This window comes from Prosopis cineraria, unplaced genomic scaffold (genome assembly GCF_029017545.1).
Source record: "Prosopis cineraria cultivar Desert tree isolate PC_DT_omini unplaced genomic scaffold, ASM2901754v1 PC341, whole genome shotgun sequence".
In the NCBI taxonomy this organism is placed as follows: domain Eukaryota; kingdom Viridiplantae; phylum Streptophyta; class Magnoliopsida; order Fabales; family Fabaceae; genus Prosopis; species Prosopis cineraria.
This window is the reverse complement of record NW_026555668.1, coordinates 11,729-30,614: the sequence shown is the minus strand read 5'-3', so window position 1 is coordinate 30,614 and position 18,886 is coordinate 11,729. Positions and strand designations below refer to the sequence as shown.

The 18,886-nt window shown below is 32.9% G+C and overlaps 2 protein-coding genes across 6 annotated transcripts; both read right to left on the bottom strand.

Moving 5' to 3' along the window:
* Positions 1-2,120: 2,120 nt before the first annotated feature.
* Positions 2,121-6,395, bottom strand: LOC129296494 (uncharacterized). 2 transcript variants are annotated; one of them, XM_054935091.1, is made up of 7 exons: positions 6,211-6,395; positions 5,927-5,982; positions 5,714-5,783; positions 4,527-4,593; positions 3,740-4,371; positions 3,033-3,248; positions 2,121-2,472 (listed from the first exon to the last, which is right to left on the bottom strand). In XM_054935091.1, exons 1-7 carry the CDS (start codon positions 6,304-6,306, stop codon positions 2,428-2,430), a joined length of 1,182 nt encoding a protein of 393 aa, XP_054791066.1. In that variant the 5' UTR covers positions 6,307-6,395; the 3' UTR covers positions 2,121-2,427. The 2 variants fall into 2 exon arrangements, with proteins under 2 accessions (XP_054791066.1, XP_054791067.1); XM_054935092.1 differs by having other exon boundaries at positions 3,048-3,248.
* A 4,499-nt stretch (positions 6,396-10,894) lies between these two features.
* Positions 10,895-16,681, bottom strand: LOC129296496 (protein TIFY 4B-like). 4 transcript variants are annotated; one of them, XM_054935094.1, is made up of 9 exons: positions 16,422-16,681; positions 16,007-16,152; positions 15,686-15,867; positions 13,947-14,034; positions 13,704-13,875; positions 13,018-13,077; positions 12,129-12,186; positions 11,801-12,009; positions 10,895-11,211 (listed from the first exon to the last, which is right to left on the bottom strand). In XM_054935094.1, the coding sequence occupies exons 1-9, from the start codon at positions 16,537-16,539 to the stop codon at positions 11,195-11,197; spliced, it is 1,050 nt and encodes a 349-aa protein (XP_054791069.1). In that variant the 5' UTR covers positions 16,540-16,681; the 3' UTR covers positions 10,895-11,194. The 4 variants fall into 4 exon arrangements, with proteins under 4 accessions (XP_054791069.1, XP_054791068.1, XP_054791071.1 ...); XM_054935093.1 differs by having other exon boundaries at positions 12,129-12,192; positions 16,422-16,679; XM_054935096.1 differs by having other exon boundaries at positions 13,704-13,857; positions 16,422-16,679.
* Between the last annotated feature and the right edge of the window lie 2,205 nt (positions 16,682-18,886).

Genomic DNA, 18,886 nt, shown 5'->3' with positions numbered 1-18,886 from the left:
GGATGTTTGAGACTGGTAGAGCGTCCAGGTTAGCAGAATCGGGACGACGATAGCAGGATTTGAAGGAGGGTAAAATCGTAATTCTAAGAGGCGATTTAGCATAGCACTGGAAATAGTGGTGCTGAGCGGAAGAAGGGTTACAACTTTTTTTTATAAAAAAAGATGTTCTCAAAAGGCATTTTTTGTTAAAAGTTAAATGTTTAAAAAAGATATTTTTAATATATTTAATATTTTAAATATAATTAACGGGTTTTATAGATTTTTTAAGTAAAATATTTTATTAAATAAATATAAATATAAAAAGATATTATAAGTTTAAAAATAATTAAATATTTTATTGGGGTAAGATAAAAATACATTACATTTTTAATATATAGATTTGTATATATAATTAAAGATTTTTAATCGTTAATTATTTAAAATAATATTGCAGGATCTCCGTCAACATTGTAAAAGATTCAAATCCAAAGTTGACTTGGCTTTCGGGCATCTTTTTGGTGTGACAGGAAAAGGATGTAGAAGTCAAATTCTATCATCCAATTAGAGTTCTGCGTGTTTCATTTAGAATGTTGAAATCTGAAATGTTTATAACCTCGTTTTCCGCAAGAAAATACAAGTCAATGCTTGACACGTAGTCAAAGTTTGTATTTTGGTTTGACTTTCTCAACTGGGATATGGATAATATACCAAGGGGAAAAAAAAAACATAGGGCTTCCATCATTTTAGATCATTCTTTTGCCAATTGTGCAAATGCATATCATACTACTTCAATCTTCAAAAACATCACAAGAATTGACCACGCTCTTAATCACGTCTGTTTCTTACGCGGGATACCACTACAAAGTACTAAGACTCACAAATTTATTAATTCTAAAATGAATAATTTTATTCAACTTCTCTTCCATTTACAAGAGAGAGCACACCTAACTTATGTAAACTCATAAAGACTATTTCCTAAAATTTTAATTACAATTTCCTAATATTAAAAGGAGAATGAAAATAATATAAAATAAAAGAAAATATTACCATATAATTTAAGAAATGTGATCCTAAAATTATGAGATTATAAAATTTAAAAAATAATATAATTAATCATAATATTTAACTATGCTCAAAATAGAAAACTATAATTAGTTTTACTCCTAAAAAAAGGGAGTCCAGTCAAAGGATTACTAAATTAAAAAAACAATTAGGGAGACAATCAAAGTATTATGAGGGATTCAAAATCACACCATCTTTGACCTCTTCACTAGGGGTTCATGTCTCCTTACTTGCAAGAGGCTTTGCTTGTAATCTTCCTTGTATTGGGCTAGAGTTTGCACTTCTTAGTTTGACACTTCATGAATTTAGATTTTAAGCACATTATACACTTTTAGATGCTCTCTTTTGGCCTTGAGAGAAGTGCTTCAATGCTCTCCAAGTTATTAAATTTTTTGCACAAGACTAAACAAAGTTTGTTTCATGGTTTTAATTCAAGCTCTTGTCATTGAATCTCCAATACATTGTAAAGGATCTTTTGGCATGTTGTATTGAAAGTGTTGGACTTCTTACTCCTTGCCTTTAGTTCCTTTCATGCCACTATGCTCATTCTTGCCATCCTCAAATTTCATTGCCATTAATGCCATGTCATCCATGCTATGGGATTCATCATATATATATAATCCAATAAAAGCATGACAGCCAACAACAAAAGTTAAAATACAATAAAACCATTTTTTCTATTAATATATTAATCTATTAATATATATACACACACACACACACTCATTCTATTAAAAAATATAAAACATTTTTTCTTAAATAAGATATTCAAAATATAAATTATTTTAGGTCTTTTAAAGTGCAATTAATGAGATTTTTCCAAAAATAACCTTAATTAGGAATACAATTAATAAGGTTTTCTAATTGAAATACTTTATTAAATAAAGATAAACACAAAAAGAGTGTGTAATTTTAAAAACAACTGAATAATTTATTGAAAGGTGTGTTTCAATTAAAAGTGCCTTAGAATATTGAACTAAAAAAGTATATATATAAAAGACAGGAAATGCATAAAAACTACACTAAAACTATTTTTTCTGTCAAAAGCCCATTCAACATGAAAATTAAGTCAAAGAAGGCACAAAGGAACCTTGAACATTGTCCAGCATATCTTCACACTATTATTAATCTCCTGAAAATTTCGATTACAGAGTGAAAATTTATGACACAATGTAATCACGTATAAAACAGAGAGTTCAGAAGTGATGGGGAACATATTATATAGATGGATAAGGTGAATGAACCTTGTATACATTATGTGAGAGTTAAGTGAAATTCAAGGTAACATTTATGTGGTTGAGCTTGTCTAGTGCTGAACCAAGACTAATGTTCACTGTAAATAAGGTATGGATCTGAATTCTGAAACTGAATGGATTGCCACCACTGCTACACATCTTTCAAACCTTTTGTTTCTAATGCTATGGATATTTCCTGCAGCAAGAACAGAAAGAGAATGGTTGGAAGAAACAAACAAGTTGAAATGTTTATTTGTTTATTAAAATTAACATAATGAATGACATGGAAAATAATACATCATAATAACAGCTTATTTAGATTATATCTTAATTGAACTCAGGATCCAAGTGCTCCATGATTAAGCTAGTACTTATATTTTTTATTTTGGATACATAAATCAGTTTTTGGAAATCCAATTAGAGCCTCAGACCAATGAGTCAAGTTGGGTCAAACCACATAACCATAAAGCTATCCAACAACAACTTTCTATTTTGGTAAGCACAGCAAAGATTGTCTCTCTCAAGATACTGAGAGCAAAGATAGAGCTTTCTCAGCTAAGTTGTTACGTACACAAGAAATAATATTTGAACCCTCAACCACTTGTTCAAGTAGTAAAATTTCCTACCACTCATACCAACTTAGTCGATAATGACTTCCTTTATTTACTAGATTTGAATCCGAAACTTTACTTGAGAGAAAATAGTGTTGAACCACCTTAACTGTCATTCGTATGCTTAAAATGTTTAAGAACCTACATATTTGTAACTTGCCTTGGGCTTTGCAGTGCTTGAAAATAGGCAAGTTGATGTGATTGCCTGTCCATGATCTAGAAGCCAACCCACTTCACTAAGAGCTTCACCATCCTTGTTTTGCTTAAATGAACACCACAATTGTTTAGGAAGTAATATCTCAACGCATCCATCTCTGACACAGTTCTGAATGTTGTCACCCGAAAGTTCATGAAAGATCCCCTAAAATAACAAGAAAATTGATGGAGATTACAATAAGAGATAAGCTTTTGAGTCATATTTGAAATGACATTTAAACTGATAGAGATTATAGCTAGTCATAGGCCTTAACAGCTTGAGGTTTTGAGTCAAGAGGTCTTTGATTTGACATAGATCCTCTAAGACCAAATAGTCTAGAGTTTCTTTGCTGCAAAAATTTCTTAATTGAAATGAAGTTCCAACGAGAGTCAGATAAGCATGCTAAAGATTATAGTAAACCTCTTCATCACTTTTTACTTAACAACTTCTTGCTTTTGATCTGATTCACCTGACAACTAAAGTTTTAGAACGAAATGCTCTTTCTTTTCAGCCTTGGAAGAACTGGTCTTTAAAAATGGAGGTTTATAGGCGCTTGTCTAAAAATACTTTAGATACAAATGGAGATGTGCCAGAAATGAAACCAGAAAATCCAGGTTTTGAAGAATAAAAGCAGAAGGGAAGACCCTTGCACTCACAGTATTTGAAGTGCCAATTGTGGCAACAGATTTGGACCCATGCCAAATACCAGCGACTTGTGAAGCAGTCATGGGATCAGTAGAAGCAAATGCAGAGTCACGGATGGCACAACCTCCTAGTTGTTCACCATTCCTAAATGGTCCGTACCAATGCTCACGAAATACTTTGATTCTCTGCAGCACCATCTTTGTGTGATCCAAAACACGGACAAATTGAATGATCCTCACACGTGACTCACAGTCTTGAGGATTGATCAAGCAGTATTCCAGCTCCAAAAGTTCATCCTCTTTCTGCCAGACAGCAACATAAGATCCACTGGATTGATAAGCAAAGGCAGTAACCCCACCATTTACTCCTCCCACTTGCCTTTGATCCACCTTGTATCTTGTGGCTGCATCGGCCTCACAACCAACAGTAGGAACCAACAGAATGTCCTTGTATATAAGAATGTTCTCCTCTGATTCAGCAAGAGTGGGACATTGAGTTTGCCAGTCAAATAACTTAACCTCCCACTCCCGAAATGCTTCAGGGACTACCAAATCTGGTAATTCCATAGCCTTCCCTTCATTAGAGAAGTCTGCTCCAAATCCATCCCATTCACCAGAGACTCTCTGGGCAAATTGAGACCATGCTACAATTTTTCAACCATGTAACAATTTTGAGATTAATGACATAACTGAGAGAAATTCAAAAAAGTATACAGGAAAACTCTTTAACCTCTAATATGCTTTACATAAACTATATAGGATATATATTAACTCCACTGAAAAGAAAAAAAATATTTACCTTCTTTTACACGACTGCCGTTTTGCAACAGAGCTTCAAGCTCCGCCTTATCTTCATCTTCCTTAGCCTGCACATTACAAGCAAGATATATTAATATTATTTCGTATTAAATACATATTATGTAATGTAGATGAGCCTCCAAAAGGGAAAAATGTATACTTCATACGTAAAATAATCAGGAAACCACAAATAGCAGCATTGAAACAGCATTGCAAGAGATATTATACTTGAACAGGAAATTCTTTAGAGTAAAAGCTCTGCTTAGGAAAACAATAACAATTGAAGAAAAGAAAAAGATGCCTAAGAAGCCTCCCACTTTCTTTAAAAGCTCTCACTTCATCTAAGCTGTTGAATGCCCAATTGAAGCCAGTTTGGAATTTCAAATTTCCCAATATTTCATGCACTTGTGTCTTTTTGGCATGCAGTAATTACACTATTCAACAGTATAAGTGTAAAATGCATATCGGACAGTAATATTCAGTCACTACTTGTATATAATGCATTGAAATAAGCTGTGGATCGCATGAGAATCAGTAAAAACATATTCAGATGTTGTATTTGTGCATCGACTTCTTCAAGCAAATCTTCACATACAGCTGCCCTATCTTTGACATATTTCCTAATGAAGAGAGGAAGAGTTTAGTAATTTGACAGGACATGGAAAACAGCATATATATTCAAGTACAATTTAATCAACCCACCAGAAAGTTATATCTTGAGTGATAGGAATGAATGGTCCAAGTTCATTTATAAGAAATTAAAACTTCAAAACTATAAATAACCCACTGGTGCACTTTTTCCTTCACAAAGGATTATATTTATACAGCACTAGATTCAATCAAGTATACATATCAGGAAACTGCATACGATTAAATTTACAGTACTGAACAGTTCTTGTCGGATTTAATCCTGCAATCGTTTTCCTCATTCCTTCTCCACAAAACTTGAATGTAGATCATAGACCCTCTAGACCAGTCATTCAAATTGCATTGCATAGTGAATGAGCGAACTGTTTCTCGTTTTGTACATAAAATTATAAATTTAAAACTTACGTCTCCTGCATTGAGAAAATCCAAAATGGAATTGCTAAACAAACCATCTAGTCTACCGCCAAATCTAATTTAACATAAGGCCAAGAACACCATGAAATTAAGGGTGAAAAATATTGAAATAACCACTATTCTTACTTTGTAAGGATTTGCAGTTCTCAGAATATCTGTCAGACCATCTTGATCGACTGCAGACACCAATTTTTTCCTGTTTTGTGATCCAAAGTTAATATTGATATGAGAATCAAGCAAGACAACGAACTAAAATTCAAATCAACCCCACAAAAACAAACGAACGCATCAAAAAGTTGGGACCAGTTAGCCAACTTAGCCTGCAAACTGCAAGATTACCTCTCACTGCCATTGAAAGAAAACGCTCCAACTTTCCAAGTTCGCATCACTGAAGCCTAAATTTCAGAGAGAAAACAGTTAGCAGTATCAGGAAAAGCTATCAAAAAGCCAAATTGTTAAGCATAAAACGGAAAAATACAAGATTAACCCATTGGTGCCTTATAGGAGCTCTGCTCATAAGCAGGGCCCAAATCAACATTGGACACCATAAGATGGATGAAATTAGGGTTCAGCATACGGAAATGTAAGAATTGAAGCGAAATTAGAGGATGAAAATGAAGTACCTGCAAATGGTTGCGAGTGAATGGAACAGAGGAACGAGAACGAAGAAGAAGACATGGCGATGGTAAAGTGAAGGAAGCGAGCGAGAAGGCAGTCATTGAGGTAGGTTGAAAGAGCAAGAGAAGGAGGAAGAAGCTGTAGGTGAAGCTAAAGTCGGGCTTCAATGGCGGGACACACTGCGTCTTAGGACCATTCAACCTTCATGGAACCAAATCCCGATGATCACGTATTTATAGGCTGATTTCTCCAATATGGCGACAAAGAGACAAGCATTTTTCTCCTAAAATAAAAACAAATATATTTAGTATTATTATTATCTTGCATGTATCATGTGTCTAATATTGTTTTTTTTTAACAAAAATATATATTCCCCCTATTTAAAAATATAATATTTTTTAAGAGATTAAATAAATAATTTTTTTAATCTTTTAAAATATAATCATTATTTTTTTAAAAAAATTTTTATATAAAATAAATAACTTTATATTTTTTAGGATGAATCACCTTATTAAATAGAGATAAATATAAAAAGATATGATTAATTTAAAAACAAGTGACTACTTTATTGAAAGTGATATTTAATTAAAAATATTTTATATTTTTTAACAAAAGGATATCTAATTTAATACTTGAGTAAAAATTACAATGTATTTTTTAGAGATATCATATTTAAAAAATATAAGCCATTTCAGTGTTTTCAAAGAGTAATTATGAAATTTTTCTAAAAATATTCTTAATAAATATTTGAAATTAATACGATTTTTATATTTATTTATCATTAGGTTATCTTATTAATGAGGATAGACATGGAAATAGGGAGTAATTTTCAATTATATCTCATATGGCATTATAACAATGGTTTGATTTAATCGAACGGTTGTCAAATATTTTGTTATATAATATTTAAAAAGTATTCAATTTTAAATTGTTGGAGAGAATAACATGAGTAAGAAGTATTCTAATTGTCATAATTATTTTAAATTTTTGGAGAGAAATATATCTTTATAATTTTTAAGTATTGAGAAAATTCATTGGATGAAATTAAGAAACTCATTGAGTAAGTGTATTGAGGCTACTTATCAAATCCAAATTATCATCTTTACGTGAGATCAAAAAATATCTCATTTTTATAAATTATTTATTAACTATTTTTTCTTGCCTTGAATTAAATGCATACATTCATTTTCGTAAACGTTGAAGAATATAACTACGGGAAGCATTCCTTTAGCTAAATTCATGTTTGCATTTATGAGTGATAACAAATTAAAAGAGCTCAAATATGAGGTAAAAGGAAGAAATTAAATGTGATTAAAAGTCAACGGTTCAAATCTCATAATGTATTAAAAATAATAGTTTAAATTCTTTTAATACTTGTAACCTTAACTTTATATTTAATCTATGTTGAAATTTTGTGTTGTAGTCAAATAATATACCAATTTGAGCGTTATTAATTCACACGGAACTAGATTAGGATTTGGTTGATTCATATAATTTTAAATTATATGTTAACTAGATTTTTTCACATTACTACATTTATTTAAATTGGAGAAAAAATAATAGAAATTAGAAAGCGTTTCACAAGTCAACAATGTATAATACTAGAGAATTAGTTGAGAAAATAATAGGTATATCTTGTCAAATTAATCAACTTTATAAAATTAAGAAATCACAAATTTGTTTGCTAGTAACCACTCCTACAGAATAGTCAACCTAGCTAAGTACCAAACTAATAAAAAATAGAACTAAATTGGTGAGAATTAACTTGTGAGCAATTATCAATGAAGGATTAAAAATTGTGATTCAATATTAGATTAGTGATTGAGCTAATACATGTTCTAAAGACTGAATAAATATGATAATAAGAAATCCAAATTAACAACTAAACAAGACATTCAAACTTACACACGATCAAACTATGATTGAAGGTTTTCCCCTATCTTTTTATGCTTGCTTTAGTGATGATATTATAACTATCACTACGAGAAATAAGTTAATTGATCCTTATGAGCTTAACCCATTTAAACTTGAGCTTAAAGCTTTGTTCTTTTTAAAATACATTCTTTTTCAAAACCGGCCCTTTATATCAAAGCTCGTATCAGCCTTAAAGCCCTTTTTTAAATTTTTTGCAAAATCCATCTTAATTATATAATGCTCATCAAAATCCAAAGTCCATTACAAGATCACACAAATGTTTTAATATATGTTCTAAAAAATAACTAAATATCTAATTATCATCATCATAGGTAAACAAATTATTTGAACTTGAATCTCAAGCTGAAGAGAGCTTAAGTGTTGTGCTAATTGGACACCATCAATATCTTCATCTTGCTCCCCAATAAATAATAAACATATTGTTTCATTTTCATGTTTTTATCCAATATATATATATATATATATATATAAGATAGATCATAAAATATAAGTAAATTACCATGAATAAAAGTACTCGTCCAATAATGAGTAAAATTAGAGCTTGCACATTATCCAGGTGAAGGGAAGACAATGCTTGGTAAGCACATGTGACCCAATATTTAAAGCCAATTCATTAGTCAGCTATTGTAGCGATAAAAATACTCAAGGTTTCATGTGCCATTTTTGTTAAATTAGTTTTCCAATAACTCAACACTTCAGTGATTAGGATTTGACTCTTTGAGACTGAGAATAAGTAAGAAACTTTTTAGAGGGTAAAAAAGTTAAAAAAAAATAAATAAATAAATAAAATAAAGAAGAGACTTTGGGGTTAGTCTGAGCCTAATATTTATTTTACATAGCTTTTAGGCTGAGTCTAAAAACCTTGTTTTTCCTTTTTGTCACCATCTTATTCAGTTTGCAAAATAACATTCAACATTCACTTCATCTTCCGTAATTATTATTTCCATTCAATAATTAACATTTAACTCTTACCAACATTTGATGGAGTAAGATTAATACTTTATGTAGGTTTAGGCTTGAAAATTTTATATAAAGGTATAGTTTTTTATTCTGAGACAAGTAATCAAATAAACTTTTTTTTCTCAATTAGACGTTGTTATGAATATAAAATATGACATTTATAATCATCGAAGCAAGAGCATCGAGGTCAAGACTTTTTGGCTACACCACGAGGACTGGTTTCACTGGTATTGTAATCTATATTAGTAATAATTTATGAAAGCGATTTACCTCAATTTTATAAGATGCACAGGAAAAAATATGCTTTATTTATTTCTATCAATATCGACATACATGGTTCATTAGAATTAATAATCTATATTATTAATAGCGTGTTTTTGGGTAAGGGGAAAATATTATTATTTATCCATGCATTGTATCTTGTTTGATAAAAAGGATTAGTTTATTGCAAATTTTGAATCTTTATGTTTATAATCAACTTTCACTACTTATTGTGACATGGCAACTCAATGACTAATGAAGTAATTTTCTTTTCATTTAACCAGAAAAACATATTATTAATGGAAACAAAGTCCAAATAATAATAATTGCAGATAACAGAAGGCAAACTTATGACATATTTAACTTTGTCAACATTCAGGCGAATGAAACTGATAAATTGCAAGCATGTGACTTTTATTGCTTTCCTTCTGTAATTACATCTTGAATCAATTATCTATTAAAAAAATTTCCATGGTTTATGTATTTATTTAATATAGAGGCTACATTCAACCCAACCCAATTTTTAAACATTTATTCTATTATCAAAACTTAAAAATTATACTGAAAAATTAAGTAAGTTTTGATGAAATTTAATTCAATGAGCATTCTATGAAAAAGGATCTTAATTTAAGTATTATGAGCATTAATATTTTGTTTAAATCTTGATGTGGGATATTTTGGACATAAAAGTGAAAGTTAATATTTTGGACATAAAAGTGAAAGTTAAATTAAGTTATATATCAAGCAATTGAAGCAAACATGGTTCATTTGTATTATAAAAAGAAACTTGAGTTTTACTTGCAAAAAGTCATTAATACATCTGATGGCAACTTTAAATAAAAAACAAAGATATTTTTTCCCCATATTCACATAGCACAAATAGTATGTTTTATCTACTATTGACTGTCCAGTTAACTTTATCGTCACACGCTTTGAAAATTCAAGCTTGTCGTCCCGTAAAAGTTAACCCAACCCATGAGATATACTACTTCGTGATTAACAAATCTAAACAAGAGAACCCGTACTTCTGCACAGAAATAAAACCCCAAAAAAAAAAATTCTTGATTTTTTAGATTTTACGATTGATTGATGATATTGATTTTATCAATCAATGCAGAGCACCAACATTCAATTAGTAAAAGGAAACTCATCCTGTAATGAATAAGCACATTCATTCAACTTATAATTATTAAAAGACCAACGAAAAAGAAAACCAAGGATCAATCTCACTAGAGATTGGATGACATACTATCTCTTTTTCCGGTATATAATAACACTTCTTTAATATTTAATAATGATTGGCATTCACCTTCTCTCTCTCTCTCTCTCTCTCTCTCTCACACTCTTTTCCCACATTCCATTCTGGTCACAAATGAAACACTTGCATCAAAGCTCACACAATATTCCTACAGAATATGTAGATACTAATTGATGGAGTTAGAGTTTCTGACTTCCACACAAGCACTGGGCAAGCATACTAGTACTACTACTACAACCTAATAAAAAGAAAATAAGAGATGAGGGAAAAGAAAGTTTCAGGAAGAAGAATAACTATGCCTTTACATATATCATAGTGGGAAAGGATTAAATTAGATGCCTCATGTTACAAAATTGATTAGGTGAGAGTGCAGGACTCTTAACCATCCTAAAACAAACACAAATTCACCCTGCAGTTAAAAACATCCTAACATTTTCACTGCCTCTAACTGATGAGCAATCAGCTCAAAATTCTTGCATTAGGCCTCTAACGGCTACACGGTGAGAGAGTTAAACTGCTCTTTTAAGTCATCTCAACACTTCCAGTTCTTCATCTATCTGAAGAGTCCCTACGTTTTAGCATTCTTGAAAATCTGCAAATCCACTGAGAAATCATATATCCATGCACAGACAAGTTCTGTAATCATAATTTTGTAAGCTATTTTACGAAAATACACATTGTATCCAATTTATTACACCTTCCAACTGTCACAACAAACATAATAGTCTTAAATGCCACATTATCATATCCTTGGGCATTTATACTATGTTTCCAAGATACCAAGGAATGGGAGATAATAGTGCACCAAACAGCTCCTTACTTAGTTTGGGATTCAATTACCAAGAAAATCACTAGCCATAAAAGCTATCATTAACAACTTCTTCTCTTCTTTTTTTTTAAAAAAAATTATTAACCGCTTCTTTCAAATTGTTATATGCCTGGCTATGAGTCAAGCATCTTACAAGAAGTGCAAAGATACCCTCACCTCACAGCTGGTAAGTTGGTTTACATTTCAAGTATATACTTTTTTCCCACAAGCATTATATTGCAAGCAGCACGATCTCCTTTATGATATTCATACTACTCTAACTGACATTACCAGGAGGTTTATAATTAGGCTTTAGTTGAGAAGTAAGAACTTTTTTATCATTTAATATTTAAATAAAAGATTTGTAGCTTACCTTTGTGATTGAGATCAACAGGAAGGCCAATCTTTGGCTGGTTGTCAGCTGAGCCACCAGAAGCTTGAGGCAGCCTCGGCTGTGGTGGAGAGCTTGTGCTACTGCGGCTTGAATTCCCATTTGAGGCATGGACCTTCACTTGACGATTGAAATACATTTCCATGTTAGAAGAAGTTACTCCTGTAAATCTCTTGCTCTTTAATCTTCCCCTAGAGAAGAATGAGCAAAAAGAGAGAATAATCAGGCAGAGCATCAATAATAGTTAAATCTGGGAGCTCAGGACAAAATTAAGGTCAATTAACAAATAATAGCTAAGTTGTGTGAATACCTATCCTTTCGCTTTTCTCGATATCGCTGCAATAACACTTTCCTGCTTGCCTGACCATCTACATCTTTGAAAAACCAACAAACACTAACAGTTATCACTTTCTAGAATTTGAGATATAACTGCTTTAGATTGCTTGAAAATCTACAGGCCTCACTACCCTCTCAGAATGGTTGAACAATTATTCGTCCACTTGCCCCCTGTGTGACACTCTCATTTGTATGGTTAAGAGATACTTGCAATCTCAACATAGAGATGAATTTTTAAACTCACAACAACAAAAATTACTACACATAGGCACTAGAAGTAAAAACTTAAATTATGCCCTGATGCTTATAGAAGTAAGAAGAATGAATCACTTTAAGCATGGTTAGACATAGAGCAGGATATTGCCCCAATATTTAAAGGACTAAAGATATTGAAATAGACATCCATTCGACCATAGCGATTTTATTAGTAGATATGGCAATACTTAGAGGTACAAGAGGTTGCTGCATTCCAAAGTGGAGCTGACATCTAGAACCTACTGAGGTAGCAGAATAGTAACAAACCCTACAGCTCAAACATACACCAGATTAAAATAAAATAATAATAATAATAATAACTGACTCAAGTTGCCACTGACTCCTTATTCTAATACACCGATTTTCACCACTCTTCAAAATCTTCGAAGGAGAAGCGTGTGTTCACTCATCATATTATAATAGCAATTATCCCTTCTACTCACCAGCTAGCCAAATAGAAGGAAGGAAAAGGAAGGGCAAACCAAAGGAAACATCCTATGCTCTGATTTGAAACAAACCCCTCAGGCTGGTGGGGGTGTGCATTAAAAGAAATGAAAAAACCGGGAAAGGCTCTGGCGGGCTGCATCCATGGATTTAGTAGTCCTTACCAAAATCACGAGCTGCGCTCCCTTTCTCCCTGTAATGCAAAGGATACTCCACCATCTTATCTGTAAATTTGAATTTTGAAACAGTAACCAAGAAGAACCCAACATCTCAAAAATTGTAATATGCAGACAACCCAACATTCTTAGCTGCAAAGTAATCCGAGTGCAAGTTATCATGATTTTAAACTTGAAGAAGCGAAAGATGTTGATTCTGACCAGCAACAAACCAGAAGAACTCATTAACTACAGCTATGAACTCGGCATTAAAAATGTACGCAGTTCAGACCAAAAAAGGAAAAAAGAAAAACAACAGCAACTAAATCCTAGATAACATTGTCAAGAGGTCCAATGTGTTACAGGAACGTGTATAATGCATTAGTATGAATGAATTCTAATTCTTTCAACATGAAAGGCAAACTACGATGGGAAACAATTGTTGGTTTGAAACCCTTTTTAATTAATGATTTTCTATAATTAACATACAGCAGTTCATCTATCAAGGACTTTTAATGCATTCCTTGAAGAAATGTTAGGAGAGCATGCAACGTTCAATGGAGAAAATGCATGCCCCCAGGCGTTAGAGTAACTTTCTTCTTTCTTTTTAGTGTTTTTGGTGAACAGAGGATGGGATAGCCTAACTCTAGAGTACGTTAAAGTAAAATCAGACAGTTCTGCTACTTGAGGATTACCTGCTTGAGCAAACTGAGAGATTGTGCCATCAAGTGGGACAAGGGTATCTTTATCCATCTGTAAATGACAAGGCCAGACTGATGTACTTCTTTTGAATGGTTCATCTTGAGGTACATAGATGGGACTTGCTGCAAGCTGCATGATTGCCCGTGCCTGCAAATCCACATATGGCTGCATTGGAAGGTGACATAGTATTGCATTTACCACCATGCATCCATGCAAGAGGAAGCACCATTACCTACCTTATCTGGTGGCACCCCATCATACACATTCACCTTACCGCAATAGAAAATTGTCATTTGCCCAACAGGCCCGCTAGTTGCACACTCTCTGTAACCACAATAACTAATTCTGTTCAGAACTGGCATAAGCAATATATGGAAGGAATATAAGTCTGCCCTTGGCCATCCATATCATATGTAAATTTTGATGATTAAACTAACAACATTTTCAAGGATCCAAATCACTCTCTATTTGGAAAGCAGCTATTTAATAAAGGAAGCAAGGTATAAAAGCTTCATTTCTTCTCCTTTTTTATTTACATCAACAATATATGATCACAAGGATGAAACTCCTGAACACTTTGACAGCATCCTGGAGCACAAGTTTTAAATTGAAACATAAATAAGCCAGGACACTAGAGTCAACTTGGAACACCTGAAAACACCACTTGTGCATGCTTTCCTTTCTTCTGGGTATAAACTGCTGCTTGCAGGCTGTTCCAATCTTTCTATGGAATTGTTACGAGGATTTGACTAATTTGCAGCCATATAGTTATTTCAACATGGGAATGGATACAGATGGAGAATGTCAGAGAATTATGGCCAAAATTCTCCTTTCGCAGAAATTATTCGCTAAGGGTCCCAATAGACAACGGATAATACTTCCAACCATGTCATCTGTAAGTCATTGCTTACTGTTACATCTACTGATTCAAAATTCAAACAAACAGGTTACAGGTGCACTAGTTTAGTAGTTTACATGCTATGGATAGACCAAACAGGCCTTTCCATGTAGACCAACACATATTTATACCCCTGTCAGTTGCCCTTGAATCTGGAAAGTGCAAACATTTACTTAAAGAATATTTTCATTTATTCCAGTAGATTTTCTTCTTCCAAACAATCCGCCCCAAAGTTATATCAAAGCAAAATATAAATAGAAGACTATTTTACAAAAGCAATGATGGGATCGTCCGAATTTTCATGGCAATAATATCTTTTCCTGACTGCATATGAATCCCACCATAAATGGAAAGGGCTGATCAAGCATAAGATAATTAATATGCATGCAAAAATACATTACATTAACATTGATGGAGTTATTCTGATATACTTACTCAGAGATAGCATATATTTTATATATAATATCTGATTTAGATATCACAGCACTCTCCAATGTTTCACCCTTCCCCCGTCTTTGCTGAAAACATAATTTCACATATCCAATGTAGCTCTGAAAAATCTGACAATTTAAATGACCAAGAGCGCATCCAGACCAAGCAGGCTGCAGGATCATTCATTTTACTGGCTCTGAGCAATACCTAATGGACTAAATGACCTAAATAAGGGTTGGCTTTCAGATCGGGATCACTGAGTCGTTTGCCTCCACTTTTCCCCACACACATCCAACATTGGATACCAAAATCTACTTTCTGTAGCATTCCCATCTACCAATGAATAACGGACCTGTTTTAAGTTTTTAACTTAATGCCTAAAGAAAACCTACTCAAAAGCACACTTCAGCCTTTTTCCACGCTCCTCATAACATTCCCCTCTAGTTGAACATGTACACCTCAAGAATAGTTGAATTTCAGCCGAGCGAAATATCCAGAAGTACCCGATTCGATAATTCATAAATGGATTAACTTGGACGGGAACGCATTATTCATTGAAAAGCGGCTAAAAGACCCCAAAAGCTAACCAAGGCAATGCCCCATTCAGCAAAAGGGTTTTGAACTCAAATGAGAACAAGAACAGACCTGGGACTGACGACCTTCTCATTCGTTTCAATGCTAGTTGGTTTCTCTCCAGATGACACAGATTTGGGAAGCTCTTCGGCAGCATGGAAAGGCGGCTCTTCAGTCGGACCAGTCGATGTCGCCTCAACTCCGGTGACATTAGCGCCGCCGCCGCCGCCACTACCAGTCGCATCTAGATTATCCTACACAACCATTCAAGAAGCCGTGAGACAACAAAGCAAGGATAGCTCACTCCATTGGACGATTCCTGCCATTCCCAGCATTTTCACGCACTTTCTCAGCAACCAAACAAACTGTCAGTGCGATGGAAAAAGCACTCACAGGTGGGGTATTTTCTTGAGCTGGAACATAAGGGAATCTCCGTACGGGTCCGGTGCCGGAATCGTTGTCAGCCGGGTCGAGCAAAGCTTTGAGGGAAATAACTTGCTGGATCGCCTGCGATTTGTTCCACGAAGGCCGACGCATTCCTGTACGGACACGTGGTATCGTCCATCAATTTCTCGCATACTTTATTTCACAACCAGTCACTATAATATTTGCTCAACCCAATTGTTTAACCAACCCATTAATCTTTATTTTTTTCCGAAGAAAAAACCAATGGAGGAGGTCCTCCGTTTTCAGGCGCCGGAAATTTTGGAAGGGAAGAAGGATAAAAGAGGAAATAAAAAAATGTAAGAGAGAGAGATAGAAGGAGAGAGAGTGGGGGGAAAAAGGGAAAGAAAAAAAGAGAAAGAACCTTTTTCTTTGAGGAACTTGCGACAATCTTCGCGTGTGAGCTGGGAAATGTCATCCTCGGTGAGCTGGCTGAGGGGTTTGTCGAGAATGGAACGGAAGGTGGCGGTGCCGGCGTTCATGGCTTCCGATTCCGGCGAGTGGTAGGACCATGTAATTTCGGGGGGATTGAGGGGTGAAATCAAACTTTGGAAAAAAAGAAAAAGCGAAGAAGAGAGGGAAGGGTCGGGGGGAAGAGAGGGAAGGGTCGGGGGAGAGAGAAGGGAAAAGAGAAAGCGAAGGAGGAAGCGAGGGTGTGTGAGAGTGTGTGTGTGGGGAGACGAGGAAGTGGGTGGGGAGAGAGAGAGAGAGAGAGGGTTGTGTCCACGACATCGGTGCACCCTAAGCTGCCACGTAGTACCCTGTCCGAATTACTGCGGGCTAATCCATGTAGATCATCACAATTCCCATTTTAGCCTTCCCTTACAACTGCCTAATCATTTTCTTAATCTTTTCAATGGCATTCTACATCTCACGTGAATATGATTGCAATAATAATATCAAAAAAAATGCTCCCTCGGTCTCAAAATATTGATAGAATTTTACTCACACCCAGCTAAAACATAAGATATTATCTCCATTTTAAATTATAAAATAATTCTTAAAATAATTTATTGTCTAAAAAAATAAAATAATTTAATAAAAATAATATTTTATTAATAATGCTCTTCCAATGTTACCCTTCAACTCAAGAAAATTAAAATAATTGTATTATAATGATTAAATGTGTATGTTTAAAATTATATTAAATTAAGGATATTTTTAAAAGTTTATATTTTTTATATAAAAAAATAAGTTTGTAAAATGTTATTATTAAACTTCATTTACATACATAATATTGTCTTAAATTGTCTTATAATTTTGGAAAAGAAGTAATATTTTCTATTCACTAGTGATGGTTCAAAATGTAAGATAGTTATGTAAATCTAGTTGATCATGTTGGAGCATTCTCAGTCCAATTGAAGGTAGCATTCTTTAAAAAAAAAAAATTAGTATTCATAAATTTGAGATCTCATGTTTAAGTGCCCATAGCCTCCTTCACTTAGTAGAAGAGAGGGGGGAGAGAAATCTCTCAATCTTGGGGAAAGAGCTCCACTCCCCTTCGTTTTTTTCATTGAAACAAAAGGAGGTTCCTCTGCCAACAAGCATGTATTTTAATCAACAAAAAGTTGTGCTAATTTAACTAATAGTATTGAGTTTGATTCTTGAATATATATAGCTATGTCAAATACTCATTTGGAGAGTTTTGTCACATCAACATGGCTTTACTCGACTCAACTTATGAATAATAAGTAATTGTATTAACAAAAAGAGAGAGATGAGGCATCTTTCCTCCCCAACTAATGTCATAAAATATAAGACACTTTATAAATAACATTACAAATTTCCTTTTCACAAATGCCCGTTATTAATTTTATTGCAGTGAGAGATCATGTCAAAAAGAAATTAAGGGTCATTAGTATATGTTGATTGTTTTTCTTTTGGTGAATAGGGTATATTGATTTCAATTGAAGGGCACTGTTTAAAGTAGTAATTTTTTTTACCATTTTAATAACACAATCCACTTTTAAGTATCTTTATTAACTGTTATAAGGTAGGCATAGGTGTCTTGTATTTTGGATAAAAGGAAGTGAGGTTTTAGCACATGCATTAAAAAATGCAATTAATACATTGATATATTAAGTACCTTATCAAATTTACTTTTAATTTAATGTATTAAAACATTTTCATGTTACTCAAGAACAAGGGTTTAATAAGAGAAAAAATTGGTCTGGACTTTTAAAAAGATATAAATTGAAACAAAAATTTTCTTTTGAAATTATTTTTATCATGAAACCGCGGGAGTAATACAATATTCTTCTTAAAATATAAAAAATTGGCTTATATTTTTATGTTTAAAAACAATGCACTTTCTATATCACCATTTGATATATAAACTATTCAATTAAATTCAAGTATTGTTAGGTTCAATAAAAAATAACTCTTATAAATACATTTTTTACACTCACACTAATTTAACCCCAAAATTACATAGTTCGAATTATAATAAAATTACAATTAAGAAAACAAGAGTTTAGTTGGAAGAGAGAACGCTCACTTTTGTAATCTCTCTAATTAAAAAGAAATTAGTTTTTAGAAATTGGTTGTCAAATAAAAAAGATACACATTAATATGTGTGTGTAGTTCTTTTAATTAAATGCTTGTAATCTTGAAAACTAGTTTCCTTTCATCCTGCATTTTTGGAGAAAATTAATTCATATTAGCTAAGTTGTGAATCTAGAGTTTTTTTTTCTTGAAAAGATATCAAAATATTTAAATGTAAATTTCATTTTCATGACAAAATTTGAATTTCGATTAATTGCAAATAAGAGAAAGTTTTGTGAAATAGAAATAGTATGTGTCTACCGAAAATTTGTTCAACTGGAATAA

Excerpts from the sequence above, each read along its gene's own strand:
- LOC129296496 (XM_054935093.1), bottom strand. The coding sequence starts at position 16,539 with ATGAACGCCGGCACCGCCACCTTCCGTTCCATTCTCGACAAACCCCTC. Across the intron at positions 15,868-16,006 it reads CTCAAGAAAATACCCCACCT|GATAATCTAGATGCGACTGG; the intron begins GTGAGTGCTTTT and ends ATGGTTGTGTAG. Across the intron at positions 12,010-12,128 it reads CGAGAAAAGCGAAAGGATAG|GGGAAGATTAAAGAGCAAGA; the intron begins GTATTCACACAA and ends ATTCTTCTCTAG.
- LOC129296494 (XM_054935091.1), bottom strand. The coding sequence starts at position 6,306 with ATGACTGCCTTCTCGCTCGCTTCCTTCACTTTACCATCGCCATGTCTT. Across the intron at positions 5,983-6,210 it reads TCACTCGCAACCATTTGCAG|GCTTCAGTGATGCGAACTTG; the intron begins GTACTTCATTTT and ends TCTGAAATTTAG. Across the intron at positions 3,249-3,739 it reads CAATTGGCACTTCAAATACT|GGGATCTTTCATGAACTTTC; the intron begins GTGAGTGCAAGG and ends TTGTTATTTTAG.